Below are 24,067 nucleotides of genomic sequence, written 5' to 3' on the forward strand. Positions count from 1 at the left end.
ATGTCGACATAGACTAGGAAACTATTTTTTGGAAGTAAAGTTTGCAAACAAAACTTTTAAACTTACGAAATAAGGTTTTGAAATTTTTTTAACAATTTTATAAAGTCAAAACCAAGGTCAGCAAAATTAATTTACTTCCAAAAATGTAAATTAGTATATAAGATATATTTCTAATTGTATATATATGTTTTTTATCATATGCATGCATTCAACATTACATGAATCTTTCTTTAGTCACCTCCCTCTGAAATACTTACACTTTGTTACAACAGGAAATAGGAAATTCATTCGATTTGTCTAACTCTCACATAGTATACACTATACACTACCATGCCTTTCACTAACTTTTTATTGGTTGTAAAAACATGTTATTTTTTAGCTTTATGAGTCTAAATGATCTGTTGTACCCTTACTGTTGTTATAAACTTAAAATATCATGTTTCACTGACTAATTATGATCCTAACGAATGAAAAACTTCAAGAAAGTTTTATTCATTGAGCCAATAAGTAGCACAAGAAAACAACTCTGTAAACAAAAACAAATGATTTACATCGAATTCCAGTACAACTAGCCATAATTAAATCTTTCCAATAATAACTTGAATAATAGATAATAGTTTGACAACATTTGTGTTATAGAAAGTGACAGGAGACTGTTGTATCGGTCCATTCTTTTTCCACTCGTCTTCGCATTTGCGCATATAATTTGAGCCATATGTTGCAGATATCTGAGCTATTGATGTATACTTATCTTCTTCCGCTTCTCCATAAGCTTTCTGGAAATAACCAGATGCTAATTGGTAATACTTATGACAAAAAAATATTCGTCGAGCTCCAATCGGACCACTAAACTTCCGGCGAACTTTGTCGATTTGTCTGGCTGCATTGGTCACTTGGATTTGGCATTGAGAAATCTGATATAAATCTCAATAAGAAATCAAGACATTTTTATTTTTAGCGAATGAATAAATCAAATCTCTCAATTTTCATGTTTATGGCTTCTTTAAGAGATTATATATACTAAATATTTATGGCATTTAGTTTTAGTGTTTTTGTTCTACACGGTTAATTATATATACTAGATTTTAGTTCTAGTGTCCCACACAAAACTTTATTATATACTTTTTTATAGTATAGAATTTAATAATTCTATACTTTTATAATATAGAATTATAAAAGTTAAAATAGAAACGGGATATTGTAAATATTTTTCAAACACTGTTTTTCTACCTATACACTTGTGTGTTTTAGATATGCCATTATAGAAATCTCTACAGAATAATTGAAAACAATTAAACTAGTTATCGACGTTACCGCAATCACAAGCACGTCATGAAAGTCGCGTGCGTCTAATATACGCGTGTCCGTTCCAATGTATTTTAAGCAGAAGTTCACGTCTTCCGTCTCCTTACAAAACTCATACATGTCATCGATACGCATTGCATTTGCGGGTGTAAGCGCAAAGAACACGAATAATAACAACGAGAAAGGAGAAGTTATGTGTTTAATGAGTATTGTAGCCATATTTGAAAATTAAGAAGATACAAATGTGTGTTTGGGATTTTCTCTTTTGTTATGATTCAAACATTTTATTTATAATAATGATGTTGAAAGGTAGTAATAAATTACGAAAATTTATTGCTTTGAATAAAAGAATACTAAACTGGTAATAGAATAATAACGGTAAAAAATCTTAATGCAGTAAATGTTTTGAATAATAGACCACCACAACTTTGAAACGTATTTGAACTTTATAAAATACCTTAGCCTGCAGCAACATATATATATTTGCATAAAAGGCTTTTTTCTTGAAGCCCAAATTGAATAACAAGCCCAAAAAGTCATGGATTTAGTGGGAAATCAACCCATCGTTCTCATTTGCGTGTTTTTTTTCTTTCAATGTTGTAGTCAACCTTTCAGCTTTCTAATTGTCGGGCAGAAATTACGGATTTTAATAAAATAAAATAAAAAAGACAGAAAGCAAAATATTTATTACTATACAATGTCTTTTGAGCTGTCTCTCCTCAATCGAAACCTTAACAAAGAGAAGCCTCTCTGCAACATTTATAAGAATATATATAACACACAACAAAACCTATCTATCTCTCTCTGTCTTTAAAAACACTGTCGTTATGGTCGCGCCGCCTGTAGCCGCCGCCGCGTCCTTAGAGCTCTCTTTTCCGCTCCCCGCCGTCGTCGAACAACCAATGGAGAAAGCCTTATCAACCCTGAGTGAACCCACCTTCCCGAACGAGTTCCCTTACGAATTCGTCGACTCCTCAACCTTTTCCTCTTCTCCAGAGGACTCAACGGAGACGGAAGACGAAACAACCGACGACGAAGATGACTTCTTAGCCGGTTTAACTCGCAGACTCCCTCTCTCAACTCAGCGCCTCTCTTCTCCTTCCTTCGTCATCGACAAGGCTCAGGTTTATTGAAAAGCTTCACTCTTTTTTATCCTTCAAATCTTATCTCCTAATGTAAAACGAAACACTATCACAGTTTTTTGTTTTTTTGTTTTTTTGCTCTGTTTCTTCAGTTGAAACCCCAAGTCATTGAGTCAAAACAGAGTGGACTCGGAAGTCCCAATGGTCCGTTTTCTCAAGTCCCTTCACCGCCGACATCTCCGTTTCGTGAAGAAGACTCTCTGAAAGTGTTATCTGCTGCCGCTGGAGAAGTCGCCAAGATTCAAAAGGCTAATTTTGATGCTAAACCCTCAAGCCGCCCAAACCCTAACCCTAATTCCCAAATCCCCTTTCCTCAAAACGCGGCGTTTATTAACTACTACTGGCCATGGCAGCCGTATTATCATCTTGGAATAGTCCCAAATGCTTGGCTTGCGTCCCCTTCACCCGTTGGAAGCGTTTTCACCGCTCCAACCGCCGTCAAACCGCCGTCTACTGGTACCGGCGTTTTCCTTCCCCGGGTATACGCAAACCCTTCCGAACCCCGGAAGAAATCAGGTAATTTTGAACTCAATTTTACATCTTTGGGTTTCTGAAATTTTTAAACTTTCGTTCAATTTTAATAATCTTGGAAGCTAAAAATTGAAAAATGGATTATCAGGAGGTGGATGTGTTAAGGTTCCGGCAAAGGTTGTTAACCAACAAAAACCTAAAACTGAAGAGGTCTCTGGTCGGTGTAAACCAAATTCGAAAGCTTTTCTCTCTACAGGAGGTGGATGTGTTAAGGTTCCGGCAAAAGCTGTTAACCAACAAAAACCTAAAACTGAAGAGGTCTCTGGTCGGTGTAAACCAAATTCCAAAGCTTGTCTCACTACAGGACGGGGCAAAAACAATCACGGTACTGACTCAAACCATCCCCAGTTTAAACTTTATAGTAACAATAAGACATTGTGATTTGAACCTATTCGTTTGTTTGTTTTGCAGTAGCTGGTCGTGGATGTTTGAAGCAAGAAAGATCTCTTCCAAAAGAATGGAAGTACTGAGTTTGAATTAGGTTCTGTAGGATTCAGGACTTTTGAAAGAGAGAAAACAGAAATGGTTCGTGTAGTTAATGTGGGGTTGGATATAATATAGTTGAGGTTGATGGTTACTGGTTATAGTAAAAGAATAATTATGTGGGGGGGGGGGGGGTTTAAGTTGGATTGGGATTTTGTTAGTCATTGCTTTATTTATGTTTTAAAGTAAGGAGTTAATAAACAAAATTTTTTGGTCTTGGGAGGGTTTTTCATCTGCTCTTCCTTAGAATAAGGTTTAGTGCAACAACATGGAGGATGTGTTGAGAAGTACTTTAGGGTGTTCTCTACAATTTTGGAATCTATGATGGGGTTGCTATATTATCTGTATTTTTTTGTTTGTCTTAGTTTGTTTGATTAAAAGAAGCAAAAAGTTGTAGTCAATCATAGTTGTAATGGAGAAGATTGTGTCTCAAGTCCTATCAATAATATATTTTGATTTTTGTGGCATTTGTGTTCTTTCTTTTTTTTTACATTTAACAATCTTAAAGTCTGATAAAATAAAAGTAAAGATGATTCTTTGTGAAATTGTCATGATGGAAAAGGATGTTCAAATGAAATATTGCACTCTAATTCCAAAGAAAAAAATTGGCATTGGAAGGTGGAAATTGGCAAAAGGAAAAGAAGGTTAGAGCATCTTTACTCGAGAACGTGTAAATGTTGCTCAGAAAACAAAATAAAAAAAAAATTTATTACACATTTTTTAAAAAAATATGTGTCAATAAATGAATGCCACATATCGAAGAACGTTTCTTACAACGTTCTCAAAATACTCCAGCAAGGAGTATTATTCTTCTTTTTACTTTTATCTCTCGTTTTTTTCTTATTTTTTTAATAAAAGTAACTACATGAGTAACATTAATAATCATATAATCATGCTCTTTCATCTTTTTCTTATTTTTTTAATAAGAGTAACTATATGAGTAACATCGGTAATCATGTTCTTATGCTTAGACGTGACCCAGTAGACAAAGAAAACAAAACATTGAAATATAATATTTGTGTTAGAACGCACCCACATATGAAGGAAGTTATGATCTTGAGCCTGAGCCTATGTGGTCTACCTCCTAGTGAGACAAGCACAAACCATTAGTGTTTCTTCACTGCTTTTTTTTTCATAAAAAATTTGGTATGATTAGGAATGTTATCTAAGTTTGTAGGTCCCGTTTAAGGTAATTGAACTTTTGGTTTCAAGTTGCGTGCTTGCTCTTTTTGGATTTTCCCGGTTGAGAAAGCAAAAGAAACAAAATAAGTGAGAGAAGAAGGTAAGGTCAGCCACAAGTATGAAAGACAAAAGAGTTAAGATGTTTGGATTGGGAAATGTAAATTCTCACACCTTTCGAGTTTGACTGAGTCAAATTTTAATATAATACTAATAATACTAGTATAGTATTATACCATGTTAACACTTAAACAATCCATAGTTCATATATCAAAATGTCGGCATCTTAAGAGTTTGATACTCTGAAATGTTGATGTTCTTATGAAATTTTCTTTGTAAAGAGTTTTCTTCCCAGTTTAACGTCATGTTATCATCGGAATACGAATGATGGTTCAAATTATTCATGTTTATAAGAAGCATGTACTGTATATGGATTGGATATATCTTTGAGGATATAATACTAGTTGGGAGCTTCTTTTTCCTCAAGGTTATTAATTGCAACTAAGGTTCTCGCCCACGACAAATTTTTAATACCGTAACGTATCTAAGACGATGACGGTGTGCGTGTAGCAAAAGCCTCAGTCAATTTCCGCTATTTGATGATTACCGTTTTTACGCAATCAAATGATTTTTTTTCTTTCCATTTTGCGTATTTGTGTTAGAACGCACGCACATATGACGATATTTGTGAAGGAGTTATGATCTGGAGTCTATATGGTCTACCTCCTACTCCTTGTCTACCTTGGAGACAAGCACAAACTAGTTTTTTCTTCACTGTTTATTTTATTAAAATAACTGGTATGATTAGGAATGTTATCTAAGTTTTGTAGGTCACGTTTTGGTCACTGAACTTTTGGTTTCAACTTTCAAGATGCTTGATTGCTCTTTTTGGATTTTCGGTAGAAAAAAACAAAAACAAAAAATTAGTGAGAGAAGAAGGTAAGGTCAGTCACAAATATGAAAGACAAAGGAGTAAGATGTTTGGATTGGGAGATGTAAATTCTCAGACCTTTCGAGTTTGACTGAGTCAACTTTTAATATCATACTAACAATACTAACAAAGTAACAAAGAGTCTTTCTTGAAATGTTGATGTTCTTATGACATTTTGTTTATAAAGAGGTTTCTTTCCAGTTTAACGTCATGCGAATGATGTTTCAAATTATTAATGTTTATAAGAAGCATGTACATATGTATGGACCTATAGTTAGGATATAATACTAGTTGGGAGCTTCTTCTTTCTCAAGGTTATAATTGCAATTAAGGTTCTCGCCCACAACAAATTTTTAATACGCTGTAGTTGAGGATATAATACTAGTTGGGTGCTTTTTCTTTCTCAAGGTTAAAGCTGCAATTAAGGTTCTCGCCCACAACAAATTTTTAATACCGTAACGTATCTAAGACGATGACGGTGTGCGTGTAGCAAAAGCCTCAATCATTTTTCGCTATTTGATCATTACCGTTTTTACGCAATCAAATATATTTTGATTTTTTCCTTCATTTTGCGTACTTTCTTTTGGGTCCCCTTTAGCAACCAAAGGATGTATATTATGATTCGATTCCATATCATGAACATTAAATATGGCATCTTCAAACTACTATGTTACTATTGTGAAGGGATATCTATATCAACTGCCACTGAAGCATCAACAACATCTTTGGTTGAGGAAGTTGTAACTTGTAACACCATTTTGCTTCTTTTTTGCTCCTTATGCTTTCGGGTATTTTTTTGGAAAAGAAGCAAAAAAACACATCACACATTTATTTTGCTATAGATGACATGACATTGTTGGATTAGTTTACAAATTTTGTTCTTAATCGTCAATAACATATTAACATGCATTTTAAAATATATATATATCATGATGGTGACTCCGCTACCATTCTTTGGCTTTCAATAGCATTACTTTGTCTAGTTACAGTATGTTTAATTCCGTTTTTGAGATAGTTACATTTCTAATATATACTAATATATATATATACCGCCATGTGATGTTGTTTAGGAAAACGTGACATTAATATTAGCGGTCGTGCCTAAGGACTGGTGAAGTGTGTTTCTTATTCAAAAGGACAGTCACTAGCTAGCATTAATCTAATCAGAAAGGAAGGGAAATTTTCATTTTCACTTGCATTAATCTAAATCAGAAAGGAGCGTTAGGAAACTTTATTTAACATTTGTTTTGTATAATAATTAAAGGCAATTGTGGTAAATACTATTAAAATAGGTTTTATTCCAAAAATATCACAATTTAGTTTTTTTTCCAAAATACCACTAAAATGTAAAATTTTCCAAAAATACCACATAATTGAATTAAAGTTCTAATATTAAAAATTAATTCCTAAATTTTAAATATTAAATTCTACCCCGAAAATTATACCCTAAAACTAAATGTGTCAACCCAAACCTAAAAAAAATTCAACATCCTTAAAAATCAATTTTTTGTGTTTGTGGAAATTTTGGAAAAAAAAAACTTATGTGGTATTTTTGAAAAAAAAACTAAAATGTGTTATTTTTGGAAAAAAACATTTTTAGTGGTATTTAAAGGAATTTCTCAATAATTAATCTCCAATAGTGAATTGAAAATTGTAAGACAAGACCAAGAAACTTAAAATGTGGTGTCAAGCCATATGCACTGTCAGTCAGCTAGCATCGTTTCATTGAGAAACAGATTTTGTTGTCTTCTCATATACAGCTAGGACAGCTGTCGACTTGTAATAGGATTATGAGTGTCATTAATATATAATAAGACGTGCCTTATGTAATCGTCATCTTCTCCAATTTCTATTCCTCTAAAATAACTCTTTGTTTCTTCTCAGCAACTTTGGAAACCCCACAAACACCAATAATAGAAGAGAGAAAAGGGAGGAGAATAATCATGTTCCCTCTACCGTTTCCGGGACACTTTAACCCGATGATTGAGCTTGCTGAAATATTCCACCACCGTGGCTTCTCCGTAACGATCCTCCACACTTCCTACAACTTCCCCGATCCTTCTCGCCACCCACACTTCACTTTTCGAAACGTCCCTCACAACAAAGAAGGAGAAGAAGAGGACCCTCTCTCTCAGTCAGAAACTTCGGGTATGGACCTCATCGCCCTCATTCGTCAATTGAAACAAAGTTACGCCGAGCCGTTTCGTCAGTCTCTGGCGGCGGAGGTAAGAGGAGGAGGAGATACGGTGTGTTGTTTGGTTTCCGACGCTATATGGGGGAGGAACACGGCCGATGTAGCGGGAGAGATAGGAGTTCGTAGAGTGGTGTTGAGAACTGGTGGTGCGGCGTCGTTTTGTGCTTTTGCCGCTTTCCCTCTCCTTCGAGATAAGGGTTACCTCCCTATACAAGGTTTAATATACACCTATCTTTTTTTAATACAAATACACTTACATTTCAATATTATTCCAGTTATGTTATGTTTTTCACATATTTCAGAATATGTTAATTTACTGATTGGAAAATACGGTATTTTCTAGAAAAATGTTTAATTTGGGAATATTTTGATACAAATAAAACAAATTAACTGTGGACATTTGATGATAAATCGTTAAAATTGATTTGAGGCTGATAATGTTTTTTTTTTTACCACACTACTTGTCACTTGTTTATAAAATAGTTAAGTACGTTAATCGATGATGGGGTTACATATTATTGGATTCTACAGTTTGGTATCAGTTAAGGATTCCCACTAAAGCAAAAAAAATCATAAGAGTTTGTTAGAGAAAACAAAAGATTTACTAAAGATTAATTTCTCCAGATTCTAGATTAGATGAGCCAGTGACAGAGCTTCCACCTTTGAAAGTGAAGGATCTTCCGATAATAGAAACGAAAGAGCCTGGGGACCTTTACCGGGTAGTTAACGACATGGTGGAAGGAGCCAAATTATCTTCAGGAGTCATATGGAACACATTTGAAGATCTTGAAAGATTCTCACTTATGGATTGTCACAGCAAGTTACAAGTTCCGTTTTTCCCTATCGGACCATTTCACAAACATAGGGACGACCTTCCATTTAATACAAAGAACATGGAAGACTGTAAAACAACCGAATGGCTCAACAAGAAAGACCCACAGTCTGTGGTGTATGCGAGTTTTGGAAGCCTCGCAGCTATAGAAGAAAAGGAGTTTCTTGAGATTGCTTGGGGTCTAAGAAACAGCGAACGACCCTTTTTGTGGGTAGTTAGGCCGGGATCTGTCCGAGGGAGCGAGTGGCTCGAATCATTGTCTTGTGGGTTTATCGAAAACTTTGGAGATAAGGGAAAAATTGTGAAATGGGCGAATCAGTTAGAAGTATTGGCGCATCCTTCGGTTGGAGCGTTTTGGACGCACTCTGGATGGAACTCGACACTTGAGAGCATATCTGAAGGTGTTCCAATGATATGTACGCCGTGTTTCTCGGACCAGCATGTGAACGCTAGATACATTGTTGATGTATGGCGAGTCGGACTGGTGTTAGAGAGAAGTATGATGGAAAGGAAGGAGATTGAGAAGGTGATAAGAAGTGTAATGATGGAGAATGGAGATGGAATGAAAGAGAGGTGTTTGGAGTTGAAAGAGAAAGCTAACGTTTGCTTAAGCGAAGAGGGGTCTTCTTCCAAGTATCTAGACAAACTTGTGAGTCATGTTATGTCTTTTGGTTCTTATGCTTTTGCAAGTTAGAACAAGTACGAGGGAGCAATGTATTCTAAGCACTATTCACCTTCGCATATTTGTTTCTTAAAATTATAATGTTCGTGAGTTATTATGATTTAAATTCAGTTAATTTTATGATTACATTTAACAGTTTGTAGATGTGTAAATGGGTCAGTATTCGACTCGATCAATGGATTATATTATGTTGGTTTGAATATTTTGACTCTAACATTTATATTGACGGGTGGATCTCATGAATTTTGAAATTAAAAGGTCATCATATTATGATGATGAATTTTAAAAATTAAATAACAATTATGTTGATGATTATGTAAAAAATAAAATGGGGCGACTGGCTTATCAATTACAGTATTACACCATTATGGGGTATCAAACATGTAATCCGTCATATCTATTACAACCATACTCATACTATCAGTCGACAACTAGTTACATGAGCACATCACAGCTTATATTTTTGACACTCAGAGGGGTATTTCAAAATAGATTTTTATACTTATATTTCATATAGTTTCATTATTGTTTAAATAATAAAATAAAAATAATCTAACATGTTATAGTGTGCCATGTGTCAATAACCGTTTCTTGGAGCATTTCCATCGGTAATGTCTTTAGATGGGAGTCAAAGTTTAATAATATTCATATTTTAATATAATTGATTTCTTTAAAAATGTCAACCACTAAAAAGAAAACATCTGCCAAATAAAAGATAGAGTATCTTCATGTATTTGTGCAGAGACACTATCACACATTCTCACCTATTTTTCTTATTTTTTTTTAATTTTTAAATGAGGAGACACTCACTCAGTATCACTGATGGGAATGCTTTTATGGTTCTCAACTTCTCTTTTTTTTATTATTACTTTTTAAAATAAAATTGGTGAGGATCCATGTGAAAGATATGGGCATGCTTTCTCAATGTGTCCTGAAGTTTAACAACTGTCCTAGCTAGCTGCATGTGAGAAGACAAATATGAGAGTTTAGTACGACTCTCGTTGATAGACAGTGACTTGAGAGAGCCTCTGTTTTGGCAAAAGTGTTCAACAACAAATCCAATATATATCCTTGAAATCTCCCAAAATCTATATTTTGTTTTCTAAAGATAAGAAGCAAAAAAAAAAAAAAAATGGAAGAGAGGAAAGGGAGGAGAATAATCATGTTTCCTCTACCATTTACGGGTCACTTCAACCCGATGATCGAGCTTGCTGGAATATTCCACCACCGTGGCTTCTCCATCACAATCATCCACACTTCTTTCAACTTACCTGATCTTTCTCGATACCCACACTTCACTTTTCGAACCATCACTTACAAAAACGAAGGAGAAGAAGACCCTCTCTCTCAATCAGAAACCTCTTCGGGTAAGGACCTCGTCGTCCTCATTGGTCTCCTTAAACAATGCTACGCCGAGCCGTTTCGTCAGTCCCTTGCAGCGGAAGTATGCGGAGGAAGAGAGACGGTGTGTTGTTTGGTCTCCGACGCTCTATGGGGGAGGAGCACGGAGGTTGTAGCGCAAGAGATAGGAGTTCGTAGACTGGTGTTGAGGACAGGTGCTGCGGTATCGTTTTGTGTTTATACAGCTTTCCCACTCCTTATGGATAAGGGTTATCTCCCTATACAAGGTTAATATACTACATACTACCTTTTTTTTTTTTTCTTAATTACTGTAAGATTTTCCCCTTGAATCAACTTACAGGTATACACTTATCTTTCAATATTTTTCATATTTTAATTATTTATAAATTGGTTCCCTTTTTTTCGTCTATCATTTTCCCAAACACACATATCGGATTTTAGTAAACTGTTATCTTCGAGTCTATAAACACAATCGGCATAGCTGGTTCGAATTGATTGTAAACTACGTACACATACAAAATGACTAGATATAAAACAAGATTGAGTATGGACCATTTTTTGTTTTAGCTAGTAAGTGTATGGACCATTTTTTGTTTTAAAAGTGTATGGACCATATTGTTAGCTATTTTACTAAACGGTAAATCATCAAGTCAACTGAGGTTTGCCTTCCTTTTTTTATTACACCGCTTGCCACTTCTTAATAAAATAACTAGGTGTAAATAAATGATTGGTAATTTGGGATTCATGTTATTGGATTATGTAATCCAAAATTTTGGTCTGGAAGGATTAGTTTCTCTTTTAGTTTAGGCATAGAGAAAATTATTAATATTTTTTTTTTTGCAATATCAATTAAAGATTTTAGCCCACCACTATTCTTTTCTCCAGATTCTAGATTAGATGAGCCAGTAACAGAGCTTCCACCTTTGAAAGTGAAAGATCTCCCGGTAACAGTAACGAAAGAACCGGAGGACCTATACCGAATACTTAACGACATGCTGGAAGGAGCCAAGTCATCATCAGGAGTCATATGGAACACATTTGAAGATCTTGAAAGAGTCTCACTCTTGGATTGTAACAGCAAGTTACAAGTTCCTTTCTTCCCAATCGGACCGTTTCACAAACATAGTGACGATCTTCCACCAAAAATAAAGAACAAGGACGACGACGAAGTAACTGATTGGCTCAACAAGCAAGAACCGCAGTCTGTGGTCTATGCAAGTTTTGGAAGCCTTGCAGCTATAGATGAGAAAGAGTTTCTCGAGATTGCGTTGGGTCTTAAAAATAGCAAACGACCATTTTTGTGGGTGGTTAGGCAATGTATGGTCCGAGGGACCGAGTGGCTTGAGTCATTGCCTTATGGGTTTTTGGACAATATTGGTCAAACGGGAAAAATTGTGAAATGGGTGAATCAACTAGAGGTATTGGCGCATCCTGCGGTTGGAGCGTTTTGGACGCATTGTGGATGGAACTCAACACTAGAGAGCATATGTGAAGGTGTTCCAATGATTTGTACGCCGTGTTTCTCGGATCAGCATCTGAACGCCAGGTACATCGCTGATGTATGGCGAGTAGGGATGGTGTTAGAGAGAAGTAAGATGGAAAGGAAGGAGATTGAGAAGGTAATAACAAGTGTCATGATGGAGAAGGGAGATGGATTGAGAGAGAGGTGTTTGAAGTTGAAAGAGAGAGCTAATTTTTGCTTAAGCAAAGAAGGGTCTTCTTCCAAGTATCTAGACAAACTTGTGAGTCATGTCCTGTCTTTTGATTCTTAAATATGCTTTTGCAAGTTAGAAAAACTACAAAAGGCCAATGTATACTAAGCACTCTTCAAACCTTTTGGATGATGTTCTATTTCTTATAATAATAATGTTGGCTGTTTGGGTTTACAATCATAACAGTTGTACGTGTCTAAATGGGTCAATATTCCAGCCCAGTCAATAAATCATACACTATTAGGTTGATCGATTCAATGAAAATTTTGACCCTAATAACAGGTTGATAGTTATATGATGTTAATTGGTGAGTCAATAATTGCATAATCAACCAATCTATTACAGCTACTGTATGGTCATACTACAAGGCGGCGATTGCATAGAAGACACGTAGGTTGTATGTTATACGTTCTTTTTTAAAGATACTATGTTGGTTTGTATGTTGTTCATAGTTATATTAATCCCTTTAGCTATATATTTTTATTCGCAAAAAAAAAAAAAAAAAAATCATGCTGTATATATTCAATTATAAATCATAGAGAAGCGTTTCATATTTCGGTCGTTTAAAAATTAATAATGATTTGCAAAGCATAATCGACATTTAACCCAAACAACATTAGGAACAAATTAAAATGGAAATAATCACCAAGTTAACTTGAAACCGACTGCCATAGTGTTAGGGAGAAAGTACGACCTAGAATGACCAAAAAGGTCTTGATATGCAAAATTTTGTTTAATTTTATAGTTACAGTTAACTCTTCTAAATCGATAAATATCCAACTCGATCCAATAAAAGGTTGATAATATACGTACTATGATGATGAATCTAATAAGAGACACAAATAACATTTCTTTTATTTTATTTTTAACTTTTGAAAATAATTGGTGGGTCAAATGTGTCATCCCATAGGTCAATCCATTACTATAACCATGCTACCAGGCCTCGACTAGTTTGCGTATAGTTTAAAACCACTCAAAACCTACAACAAATCAAATAAACCCTCAAATCTCTAATTACAAAAAAAAATAAGAAAAAGGTTACGATCGAAGAAAAAATGGAAGAAGGAAAAGGTAGGAAAATAATAATGTTCCCTTTACCGTTTGTAGGACACTTCAACCCAATGATCCAACTCGCCAGAATATTCCACCATCGTGGCTTCTCCGTCACGATCCTCCACACTTCCTTCAACTTCCCCGATCCTTCTCACTACCCACTCTTCACTTTTCGAACCATCCCTCACAACAACGCAGGAGGAGAGGACCCTATGACTCAACCAGATGTTTCCAGTATGGACCTCGTCGCCTTCATTCGTCTGCTAAGACAAACTTACGCGGAGCCTTTTCGCCAGTCTCTGGCGGCGGAAGTAGGCAGGGAAAAGACAGTGTGTTGTTTGGTCTACGACGCTGTTTGGGTGAGGAACACGGAGGTTGCAGCGGAAGAGTTAGGAATTCGTAGGATGGTGTTGATCACACAAGGAGTGGCGTCGTTTTGTGCCTTTGCTGCTCTACCTCTTCTTAGAGATAAGAATTATCTTCATATTCAAGGTAGTACAAACTTTTTTTTCTTTACATTTTTTTTTCTAAATATACAAAATTATTTTCAAATTTCGACTTTATTTTGTTTTAAGATTTTTTTTTTTTTTATGTATATTCAACTCCTTTATATTAATTAAGAGAAATAAATCCAACTTGCTCAGATTAAAGATAAAACATTTCTGCTTACATAAGCCATTGATATTTTTTCTTCTTTTACATATTATTTAACTCTACAAGTTGATATATCTTTTTAGTTACATATTCCTGTTAACTTTTAAGTTTTATACAGTTTAATAATTATATATTCATATATATCTTAATGAGAACGTGTTATTCTATTAACGAACAATTTTAACAGGTGATGCGGAAACATTTATTGGAGCATTGATTTATGATACAATTTTTTTTTTGATTAAGTGTGACACAATATTTTGTTTACTAGCTTCTAGATTACATGAGCTAGTGACAGAGGTTCCACCTTTGAAAGTGAAGGATCTTCCGGTAATGGAAACGAATGAGCCGGAGGAATTCTATCTGATAGCTACCGACATGGTGAAAGGAGCCAATTCTTCTTCAGGAGTCATATGTAACACATTCGAAGATCTTGAAAGACTCTCACTCATGGATATTAGCAGCAAGTCTCAAGTTCCCATATTCCCGATTGGACCGTTTCACAAACATAACGACAATGTTCTACCGACGACGAAGAACATAGAAGACCATGTAACAACCAATTGGCTCAATAAGCAAGAGCCAGAGTCTGTGATCTATGTGAGTTTTGGAAGCCTTGCAGATATAGAGGAGAAGGAGCTTCTCAAGATTGCTTGGGGTCTAAGAAACAGCGAAAGGCCATTCTTGTGGGTGGTTAGACCTGGATTTGTCCGAGGAACCGAGTGGCTGGAGGCATTACCTAGTGGGTTTGTGGAAAACATTGGCCAGAAGGGAAAATTTGTGAAATGGGTGAATCAATTAGAGGTATTGGCGCATTCTGCAGTTGGAGCGTTTTGGACGCATTGTGGATGGAACTCTACATTAGAGAGCATATGTGAAGGTGTGCCAATGATATGTACACCGTGTTTCACAGACCAGTTTGTGAACGCAAGGTATATTGTTGATGTATGGCGAATCGGGATTGAGTTAGAGAGAACGAAGATGGATAAGAAGGAGATTGAGAGGGTGTTGCGAAGTATAATATCAAAGGAAGGAGATGGAATTAGAGAGATGTGTTCGGAGTTGAAAGAGAGAGCAAATGTTTGCTTACGTAAAGATGGGTCTTCTTCCAAGTACTTAGACAAACTTGTGAATTATGTTATGTCTTTTGATTCTAATGCTTTGGCAAGTTAGAAAAGCTACGTAAGAGCAACGTTTTTAAACACTCTTCAAACCTTGGATGTTGTGTTTTATAATTCTGATAAAGAGTATATTGTTGGTTGTTACTTGTTAGGGTTCTATATTACTCTTCATACTTATGAGTTATGAAAGAAAATATGGATAATGGACCATTACATCTAGGGAAGGGAAACATAGTCAAGAACTCAAGATAAACCGAAAACCAAAGTCGATGTGAATGTTAAAATGAAATTTATCCGGTTTATATATATTTTTTTCTAAACTGAATACCGATCCTTCAGCCGAAAACCGTAACTATGAAATTGAAAGAGATCTCTAAGAAAAATAAAGATAGGTCTTCATGTTTGTCATATTTCGTGTACATTAATAGATTCATATATACATAATACAATACATCGTAAGAGACTAAGCGTAATAATGGTAACTGTCGTTGTCGTTCTCGTATACCTACCTATGTGGCTATGTCCATGTGTATCAGTGTTATTATCGTAACATAAGTGAAATTTAAAGACAACGCGAAGTCTGTTTATACCGAGAAAATAAACTAATTTTAAACTGAACTGCAGTTTTAATTAAGGAAAAATGCATATATATAGTTCTAAAAAAAATTGAAACTTATAACTGGAGTATTTTACTCCATAATGGAAACTTAAGATAATATATGTTGTTGATGTAATATCTAGTTTTCATTACTAAATTGAGTTTGTTATTGTTTTATTACAGTATAATTTGTTTTGTTTTTTGTTGAACAAAACAGTATAATTTTCTTTATGTATAGCTGATTGAACAAAAATATTAGATACTTCAGGTTTATTATATGAAGGCCGATTCGGCGCCGGACAAAACATGTGAGAGAAAGACAAAAGCCACGTGCGAAAGAAAGCAACCTTTGTTTGTTATGGCCTTATGGGCGATAATGTTCTAGGGGAACACATCAGTTCCTGCGCTCGTCTCAGCTCCATCAAACCATCCGCAATCAGCGAAACAATGGTCGGAACTTTTGGTTTTTTATTCCTTTAATCAGTTATTATTTCTCTTATCTGAACTTTCAAAATTTGAGTGCTCAACTTTAATAGTGATTCACATTGATCTCGAATTTTAACTGTGGTAGTAGCAAATTTTATGTATATACTTTCATGATAATAGTAGTAGCAAATTAGCCTAGCTTTTATTTGGTTGTTGAACATGTTAATCATACAATTTCTTTAACCGAAAAAGTGTAATCATACGTTTTTAATGATATAAACCCCACGATAAGACAGTGTAATTCCTTCTTTTTCTTTCGGGTCTGTGGACCTAAGCATTTTTTACTCGGCAAAAGGAAATATTTTCTAGAATGTTTCGGTTATAAATCAAATCTTATTTAGTTCGTAACTTCGTATTAAACCTAATTTAGTTTAAAGACTACATAAGGTGACTGATTACCACATCAACCTTTTTTACTGTAGATTAGTAGTTCCTAAACTTAGATATTTTCCTATCACACATTACCTAACTACTAGTGATATTCATAAGCTTTCTTGGTTATCTTTTTATCCAAACCCCTCATTTCAATGTGTTTGGTTGAGAAATAAGAAATAAAAACATACTCGAAGCTATTGATAACCAATGTGTGTGGTTATGATGTTCATCATATAATCTTGTTGAAAACTGTCAACTAATTAATTTTTTAAAAAGGTCATTCACTATATCAAATACATCGTTGGGAAATTATTTTTTCAATTCAACTAATTTTTTATTGTTGTCTAGACAAGCATTGCGAATAAGAACCTTAGTATGAACTAGTACTCTAAGAGACTGCAAAGGTATATACAAATATTTAACTAAAGTATGATCATGTTTTGATACTTAATCTCTGTTCTTTTCTATAAAAACTATAATATCATGATCTCCAAGCTCAGAGGCTAACTATTTGTGTATGTGTCTTGCGATATGTGTAAAATTTGTGGTATGTTTATTGATTGTGCAAGGTATTTATAAGATAGTCAAATGTTTTGAAAACGAATATATACCACAGTGTTGGGGAGAAAGTACAACAAAGCATACTCAAAGCTCTACTGGTTGATGTGATTACTAATAAATCTCCATTCCTTACTTAAATTGGTAGTTTAACTGGGAAACTAAATCTTTGTAATTGAGAATATAAGTTTAAACTAGAATTAGTAAATGAGAATACAAGTTTATATTAGAATTATAGTTTAGTACGTTAACCGACATGACGAAGACTAACTACTTTCTTTTTTCATAGCTAGTGGTATAATTTTACATTTTTAGTAGAAATTAAAGGATAAAACATGTTCATTAAAAAGTTTTAATATTTTCTGTTCTCCTCTCTTCTCTTATTTCTCCTAATCAGCTAATTAGTGCTACGAGACGCATTATTCTTTTGCAGAATATAAACCACCTTCATGGAGCCATTGACCAAAAGTCTTCCCAAACAATAACCATTTGAACATATGCTTTTATAATGCAGTCACATATGGTTTTTTTAGACATTGAACTATAGTAACAACCTTACCTGTAAGAATCTTTATAATATCAGGTCTAGATTTGGTTTCGTAATTTCCATATTTGTTCTGATATCATGAACAGATCTTTAATTTATTCTTCTACTCATGAGTTATGCAGACAAATTTCATATCGGCAAAAAAAGATTCCCAACAGCGTGCATGTCATGATTGAATATTATTTATTCAACAATCATAATCATATAAATTTTAATAATGCGAGAAACATTGCTCTTGTGGAGAAATCACAAATAATATTGTTAAGATCGTAATATTTAGATTGAACTCACTTGATGAATGATGAAGGCAACTAACTCATACACACACACACACACATGCATTCATGTATAGAAAAATATTTGATTTCTTAATTTGTAACCGTAACGGCAAGCAAATCAAAATTTAAGGGAAATATATTAGTAGTCGGTCTGATGCTACGGCGTCAGCCACGTTCGGCCGACAATTCATTTCCCAAACAAAGTGTCGTCTCTTCGTTATCCACTTCTCGTCGTTTTTTTTACAAATACGTTTTTTTTTTTTGTTAAAAACAAATACCTTTTTTTCTTTGGTTGATTTGATTCACAAATACTAAATGATACTACTAAATTATAAATATATATAAATATATATAAATATATATATATATATATCTTTGACGACTTAGAAAGTCACGCCCCCCGTGTATCTCAATTAAATTATCACATCTCTTAGGGAATACAATTTGCAAGTTTATATACTTCGTGTCACGTTATCGCTATCTCATAGGGAGTAACTTAAAGCAAGACTTTAACAATATAAAGACGTTAGTTTTCTTTTACATGCTCAAATATTATGTTTATAAATGTTTAATATAACCGTTTAATAGAAAAATCTTAAAATGTAAACGTAAAACAGAAGTGAATGCTTTCGTAACTTCGTCGTTCTTGAATGAAATACTAAATCAAGACTAGTTTACCTGTAAACATGCAGTATGCTAATTGTAAAGTTATCCATCGTTAAAACGTAGCTTTCTTATTTTATACTAATTTTTTTGCTTATGTCATTTGCAAGACTAATTATAATTTAAATTAAACCGATATTCATTGAACCTTATGCAACATTAAATTAGAAAAACATTGCACTTAGAAGTCAAAAGATGAAACGGAAACAAAGAGACGCATGATCTTGTCAAATTAAGATTATATAAAAGTAAAAGAAATATATTATGAGCCGGTTTAAGCTAAAGCAACTCAAAAGTGAATAAATATTTCACCATTGACTTTTTTGTGGATTAATATAACCGCACCAACTAAAACAATATCGNTTTTTTTTTTTTTTTTTTTTTCTTCTTTTTCTTCTTAACATTGAGAAAACATAAGAGAAGCATTGTTGATTCAATTTTCCCATCTGAAAAAAAAAGAAGGAAAACAACCATTGATTCTTTATTTTTTTTTTAAATACCTTACTTTTTAGTTTATACGATTCAATCTGCGTCCAGAGCGGCGCCGTATATTGAATACGACTATTCAAATCAACTGCACCAATGGAGACAAAGCTCTCTTTTACCAATTAAAAGCCTATTAGTATTTTTTTACGTTTATTATTTATTTAAGAATACATTGTTAAGCTGAAAGGACAAAGCTCAAATGTATTTCTTCTTTCACGACAAAAGATAACATGTATTTCTCTTACTTTAGAGGAAATTATACATTATTTATATACTTTATTTAATACATTATACTAGTATTCAATAGTTATTCGATAGATCAAAGGGGAGACATGAAGCGTGCGAACACGACAATACACAAATAGTATCAAATCGGCTTCGGTCGGTTGGTCATCTCGTTTACTCTCTCTCTCTCTCTCTCTCTCTCTTTCTCTAATATATTTTCATATATATAAATCGCCAACCCATAAGCTTATGTCATTCAATCTCTCATAATATATATATTGAACCCTTTTCATCTCCCAAAAATATTGTTGTAAGCAAAGAAAGAAAAAGTTTCGATAACTTATCTTTTTTCCGGTAATCACATCTTTGATCGATTAATTCAAAGTTTACGAGAAGAGTGGTAAAATGAGGACGCTTTGCCCTAATTTCGATAGAGAAGACGGTCTAGAGACGGTTTTGGAAGTTCCGATGCCGGAGGAGTTGTTCTGTTCCGAGAACAATAAGAGCGGCGCTTGGCGTAGCGTCAAGTCTAGTTTGCTCCGGTCACCGCCAGATAACAGTAGTAGCCTCGCCACACTTTTTGGCGGCCTTGACGCTCAGATTCAGATGCTTCTTGGAATCGTCGGAGCTCCGTCGATCCCTCTCCCTGTTTCTTCCGATCACGACGAGATTGATCATCCCATCTCCAAACTCATCAAAAACCAATCTATTGTAAGTACATATACTCGTTTAAATCGATTTGGCGATAAGAAATCAATAGATGTACTTGATGGACAAGTTTCTGATATTGCGTTTGCTCTGTTTTTGGGGATTTATAGGAATCAGCCATGGCGAAGTACATAGTAAAGCAATACACAGCAGCGGCTGGAGGAGAGATGTCATTAGCCGCGGTGGAGAGCATATACGCGATGGGAAAAGTGAAGATGGGAGTGACTGAGTTTTGTGCAGCGAAAACCCTAATCGGGAAGAGGAAGAAGAAGATGGTGAGGATAAGAAACGTTAACAACAACGGAAACGGGGGAGGAGAGATGGGAGGTTTCGTTTTATGGAAGAAAGGCATGAGTCAATGGAGTTTAGAGCTTGTGGTTTCGGGTTGTAAAGTTAGTGCCGGTTGTGATGGTAACGTGGCTTGGAGACAAAGCCCTTGGCTCGCACATTCTCATGCCTCTAATGAACCTTCTGGACCTCTCAGAAGGTTTCTCCAAGGTCTTGATCCTAAAACCACAGCAAATTTGTTCGCTGGATCAGTTTGCGTAGGTGAGAAGGCGGTTAACGACGAAGAATGCTTCGTCCTCAAGCTCGAAACACAGCCTTCAGGACTTAAATCTAGAAGCAAGAGCGGTATGGAGACGGTGAAGCATACCGTATGGGGATGTTTTAGCCAAAGAACAGGACTTTTGGTCCAACTAGAGGATACTTATCTGGTACGGATCAAGACAGGACCGGAAGAAGAAGATGTGGTCTTCTGGGAAACAACGTCTGAGACATTGATCCAAGACTATAAGAGCGTTGACGGGATTCAGATCGCTCACAGAGGAAGAACACGTGTCTCATTGTTGAGACTTGACGAGAGCTTAGAGAGCCATTCAAAGACAACGATGGAAGAGAGTTGGGAGATTGAAGAAGTTGGTTTTAATGTGAAGGGTTTGTCTTCAGATTTTTTCTTGCCTCCAGGTGACTTGCATACCAAGGAAGAAGAAGAAAGTGGGTTTAGTTTCGGAGATTATAGTAGTCCTATGATGCTTCCATTGAAGGTTAGTACAGCTTCGTGGAAACTCAAGTCCTCTAAAGTCACAGCTATTGAAGATTTTGGTGAATTTGAGGGATAAAAAGATGAAGACGTTTCAAGACATATTTTTTTTTTAATTGTAAATTGATCTTCATTTTTTGTTTTTGTTTTGTAAATATTTGAAAGATATGGAGAAAAGTGCTTGTAAATAACATTATAAAGAATATAACAAGCAAGCCTTTTTCCGTCTTCTCTCTTGTTTATGTTGTTCTACATTTGTCCTCTTATCCAGCCTCTTCTTGTGCTCTGTTGGTAAAAACAGAGTAACAGCAAAAAAACAGAGTAACAACAGCCCTAGAACCGCAAACCAAAGCCTAGATTCTAAGTAATGAGACTAAGTCTAAGTTATGAGACTCCATGGGCCTAAGCCCAACTTTACACGCATTTAACCGGTTAGCTATTTAAAGAACACTTTAAACGATTGTTACAAAAACATATAAACGAAGCCACTAATTTAACTTTTCAGTTTTTCTAATCACAACCAGCGTTTGAAAGAAAATGATTTGGGATTCTTATTCTTATATATAAGAGATAAGGATTTGACTATGTTTAGTCTCCCCTTTCAACGGAATCCGAATCAAAATGTGAGAAACAACCTCGAATCATCATGAAGATCATCATCTATATATGCATTAAAGCGCAAAGAATTGGGGAAAAAAAAAAGTGGGGCGAGGGATGATGATTCTCAAGCCCTATTTGAGTTTCAGCTTCTTGCACAGAAGAAATCTTGTCTAGGCACCATTCCAGTAAACTTGATTCGAGGGTCATTATAGTTGCAATTATCAATCTTCAAACTCTGTTCTGCTTCTCTGACAACTGCATTGTCAAGACCACTCTTTATCCACGCAATGTTGTTCAAATCTGTTGCTATAGATATCAGTTCTTGGTTAAAAACTGCACAAGGCTCTTCGTAATCCACAAACTCAGGTCCCAACACCGAGTTACGTGAGAACTTGGTTTCAGCTGCATTTGTAGTAGAGCAACCGCGACCACATTTTGAAGGGACATGAGGCTCATCGTAAAGAGATTGTAGAAATTTACCAGCCAATGAATCAGGTTTAGCCGCTTGAATCAAGAGTCCTTCGCATGGAACTATGTTGTGGTCCCTGTATCCATTTCTTTGGCTAGTTGGGTTATAGACACTGAACGCACCAACACGAGCCACTGGGCGAAACACGTTACTACTCTCTATTGGAACATTACTCTCTACTGGTGGAGCTTGAACGTTACTCTCTACTGGTGGAGCTTGAACGTTAATCTCTACTGGTGGAGAAGCTTGTTCTTGATGAGGTTCATTGGCTGCATCTTCCATTATAACATCACTCACTTGTGGTGGCTTTGGTGGCGAATTGATATCTTCTTGAGGCAACTGTTGTTTTGAGGATGGCTTAGACACTTCGTCGAGTTTCTCGTTCTTGACGTAAGCAGTGGTAACTGAATTAGCCATCCATTGACCATTGTTCCAAAGATCAGCGTATTTACGTCTAAGGGTTGAGTTCCAGTGGTTCTTGATGGCGTTATCTGTTCTCCCGGTTAACATTTTGGCAATCACCGCCCATTTGTTTCCGTGAATCGCGTGAGCTGATATTATCATACGATCTTCCTCATCTACAAGCAGAACAAACAGAAAGAAAGCAAAAACAGAATCAATCTCAAAAGCCAAACCCAAAAGAATCCAAAAGTACATAACAACAATAAAGTTCATTCTGAAGTTATATGCTATGGATTCATGTAACAATGAAATTGGTTCTGAGAATAGTTAACAGAAATTGTCTATCTCTGTGACATAATACACTGTTATCCAATGTAATCGACAGAGCAGAAAAATGTAAACTTCAAGATTTAGATGAAAGCTAACATTTTCAACGAATTGCATCAGAATATTCATATCAATACATCAAACATCTCACTTCACAAACTTCTAACACTTAAAGATCACAAAAAATTTACCAAAACTAGGAAGATTCAGTAATACACCACAAAATTTCAAAAGTCATATGAACACGAAAACAAACAAAACAAAACCACTCAAAAGGATTTGGATGAAGATCGAGAAATCACTCAAACGAACATATCAGAATCAAACAAAAAAACCCAAAAAGAAAGAATCAGACATTTAGATGTAACGAAATCGAAGGGGAGGGGTTTGGTTACCAGAGAAAGGTTTACGCTTGAGAGAAGGGTCAAGCTGATTACACCAACGCAAACGACAAGATTTACCAGAACGACCAGGGATACCACGAGCGATCAAACTCCAATTCCTAGCACCTAACTTAATCACAAGCTTAGTGAGAACGGCGTCTTCCTCCGTAGACCAAGGTCCTTTCACTTTACTTTTAACCCTTCCTCCACCGCCGCCGCAACCACCGCTTGAATCTCCACCAGCTAACTCAGCACTTATGTCATCGGAATCTGTAAATGGTAAAGGTAACGGCTCCGATCGATCCATTTTACACCAAAGTTTCGATTTTTTTTTTTCCTCTCCCTGAGGGCTAAATTAAAAAAAAAGAAAAAATGATTTTGGTTATTTCGTTTGTACTACCAGCTTTCCTAACTGCAAAAGCTTAGTGGGGAGGTTTTAATAAGAGGAAAATGTTCTTTTCGGGTTCGGTTTTTTTTTTTTTGTTATTTTTTACTATCGTACCCCTCTCTTTCTGGGGTTCGTTTTTTTCCTCTTCTGTTTCGTAATTTACTAATTTACCCTTCTCTTTCATTGAATGTTGCCCCTACTTTTTTTTCTGTAACGCCGAGTCTGTTATGACTCATAAATTAATTAATTAAGTTCTCTTTTTCTTCCTCTTTCCCACTTTTATATATTTTCATAATTTAACTGGAAGAAGAAAAAGTTTGACTAAAACTACTTCCACGAAATTACTTGAGA

General features: G+C 35.2%; 7 protein-coding genes across 7 annotated transcripts; 5 read left to right on the top strand and 2 right to left on the bottom strand.

Moving 5' to 3' along the window:
• Positions 579–1,524, bottom strand: LOC104791858. The gene is made up of 2 exons (XM_010517851.1): positions 1,315–1,524; positions 579–914 (listed from the first exon to the last, which is right to left on the bottom strand). Exons 1-2 carry the CDS (start codon positions 1,522–1,524, stop codon positions 579–581), a joined length of 546 nt encoding a protein of 181 aa, XP_010516153.1.
• Positions 2,029–3,936, top strand: LOC104791859. The gene is made up of 4 exons (XM_010517852.2): positions 2,029–2,429; positions 2,540–2,963; positions 3,067–3,303; positions 3,390–3,936. Exons 1-4 carry the CDS (start codon positions 2,133–2,135, stop codon positions 3,446–3,448), a joined length of 1,017 nt encoding a protein of 338 aa, XP_010516154.1. The 5' UTR covers positions 2,029–2,132; the 3' UTR covers positions 3,449–3,936.
• LOC104791860 (UDP-glycosyltransferase 76F1-like) lies at positions 7,401–9,479 on the top strand. The gene is made up of 2 exons (XM_010517853.2): positions 7,401–7,980; positions 8,390–9,479. The coding sequence occupies exons 1-2, from the start codon at positions 7,515–7,517 to the stop codon at positions 9,289–9,291; spliced, it is 1,368 nt and encodes a 455-aa protein (XP_010516155.1). The 5' UTR covers positions 7,401–7,514; the 3' UTR covers positions 9,292–9,479.
• LOC104791861 (UDP-glycosyltransferase 76F1-like) lies at positions 10,055–12,536 on the top strand. The gene is made up of 2 exons (XM_010517854.2): positions 10,055–10,907; positions 11,527–12,536. The coding sequence occupies exons 1-2, from the start codon at positions 10,412–10,414 to the stop codon at positions 12,411–12,413; spliced, it is 1,383 nt and encodes a 460-aa protein (XP_010516156.1). The 5' UTR covers positions 10,055–10,411; the 3' UTR covers positions 12,414–12,536.
• LOC104791862 (UDP-glycosyltransferase 76F1-like) lies at positions 13,161–15,325 on the top strand. The gene is made up of 2 exons (XM_010517856.2): positions 13,161–13,898; positions 14,332–15,325. Exons 1-2 carry the CDS (start codon positions 13,409–13,411, stop codon positions 15,231–15,233), a joined length of 1,392 nt encoding a protein of 463 aa, XP_010516158.1. The 5' UTR covers positions 13,161–13,408; the 3' UTR covers positions 15,234–15,325.
• On the top strand, positions 19,634–21,377 carry LOC104791863. The gene is made up of 2 exons (XM_010517857.2): positions 19,634–20,108; positions 20,216–21,377. Exons 1-2 carry the CDS (start codon positions 19,803–19,805, stop codon positions 21,224–21,226), a joined length of 1,317 nt encoding a protein of 438 aa, XP_010516159.1. The 5' UTR covers positions 19,634–19,802; the 3' UTR covers positions 21,227–21,377.
• LOC104791864 (myb-like protein A) lies at positions 21,622–23,744 on the bottom strand. Its single transcript, XM_010517858.2, has 2 exons — positions 23,341–23,744; positions 21,622–22,794 (listed from the first exon to the last, which is right to left on the bottom strand). The coding sequence occupies exons 1-2, from the start codon at positions 23,633–23,635 to the stop codon at positions 21,890–21,892; spliced, it is 1,200 nt and encodes a 399-aa protein (XP_010516160.1). The 5' UTR covers positions 23,636–23,744; the 3' UTR covers positions 21,622–21,889.

The sequence above is a fragment of the Camelina sativa genome, chromosome 6 (assembly GCF_000633955.1).
Source record: "Camelina sativa cultivar DH55 chromosome 6, Cs, whole genome shotgun sequence".
NCBI classification, from domain to species: domain Eukaryota; kingdom Viridiplantae; phylum Streptophyta; class Magnoliopsida; order Brassicales; family Brassicaceae; genus Camelina; species Camelina sativa.

Excerpts from the sequence above, each read along its gene's own strand:
- LOC104791858 (XM_010517851.1), bottom strand. The coding sequence starts at position 1,524 with ATGGCTACAATACTCATTAAACACATAACTTCTCCTTTCTCGTTGTTA. Across the intron at positions 915-1,314 it reads ATGACGTGCTTGTGATTGCG|ATTTCTCAATGCCAAATCCA; the intron begins GTAACGTCGATA and ends GATTTATATCAG.
- LOC104791859 (XM_010517852.2), top strand. The coding sequence starts at position 2,133 with ATGGTCGCGCCGCCTGTAGCCGCCGCCGCGTCCTTAGAGCTCTCTTTT. Across the intron at positions 2,964-3,066 it reads CGAACCCCGGAAGAAATCAG|GAGGTGGATGTGTTAAGGTT; the intron begins GTAATTTTGAAC and ends ATGGATTATCAG. Across the intron at positions 3,304-3,389 it reads ACGGGGCAAAAACAATCACG|TAGCTGGTCGTGGATGTTTG; the intron begins GTACTGACTCAA and ends TTTGTTTTGCAG.
- LOC104791860 (XM_010517853.2), top strand. The coding sequence starts at position 7,515 with ATGTTCCCTCTACCGTTTCCGGGACACTTTAACCCGATGATTGAGCTT. Across the intron at positions 7,981-8,389 it reads GGGTTACCTCCCTATACAAG|ATTCTAGATTAGATGAGCCA; the intron begins GTTTAATATACA and ends TAATTTCTCCAG.
- LOC104791861 (XM_010517854.2), top strand. The coding sequence starts at position 10,412 with ATGGAAGAGAGGAAAGGGAGGAGAATAATCATGTTTCCTCTACCATTT. Across the intron at positions 10,908-11,526 it reads GGGTTATCTCCCTATACAAG|ATTCTAGATTAGATGAGCCA; the intron begins GTTAATATACTA and ends TCTTTTCTCCAG.
- LOC104791862 (XM_010517856.2), top strand. The coding sequence starts at position 13,409 with ATGGAAGAAGGAAAAGGTAGGAAAATAATAATGTTCCCTTTACCGTTT. Across the intron at positions 13,899-14,331 it reads GAATTATCTTCATATTCAAG|CTTCTAGATTACATGAGCTA; the intron begins GTAGTACAAACT and ends TTTGTTTACTAG.
- LOC104791863 (XM_010517857.2), top strand. The coding sequence starts at position 19,803 with ATGAGGACGCTTTGCCCTAATTTCGATAGAGAAGACGGTCTAGAGACG. Across the intron at positions 20,109-20,215 it reads TCATCAAAAACCAATCTATT|GAATCAGCCATGGCGAAGTA; the intron begins GTAAGTACATAT and ends GGGGATTTATAG.
- LOC104791864 (XM_010517858.2), bottom strand. The coding sequence starts at position 23,635 with ATGGATCGATCGGAGCCGTTACCTTTACCATTTACAGATTCCGATGAC. Across the intron at positions 22,795-23,340 it reads CAAGCGTAAACCTTTCTCTG|ATGAGGAAGATCGTATGATA; the intron begins GTAACCAAACCC and ends TTCTGCTTGTAG.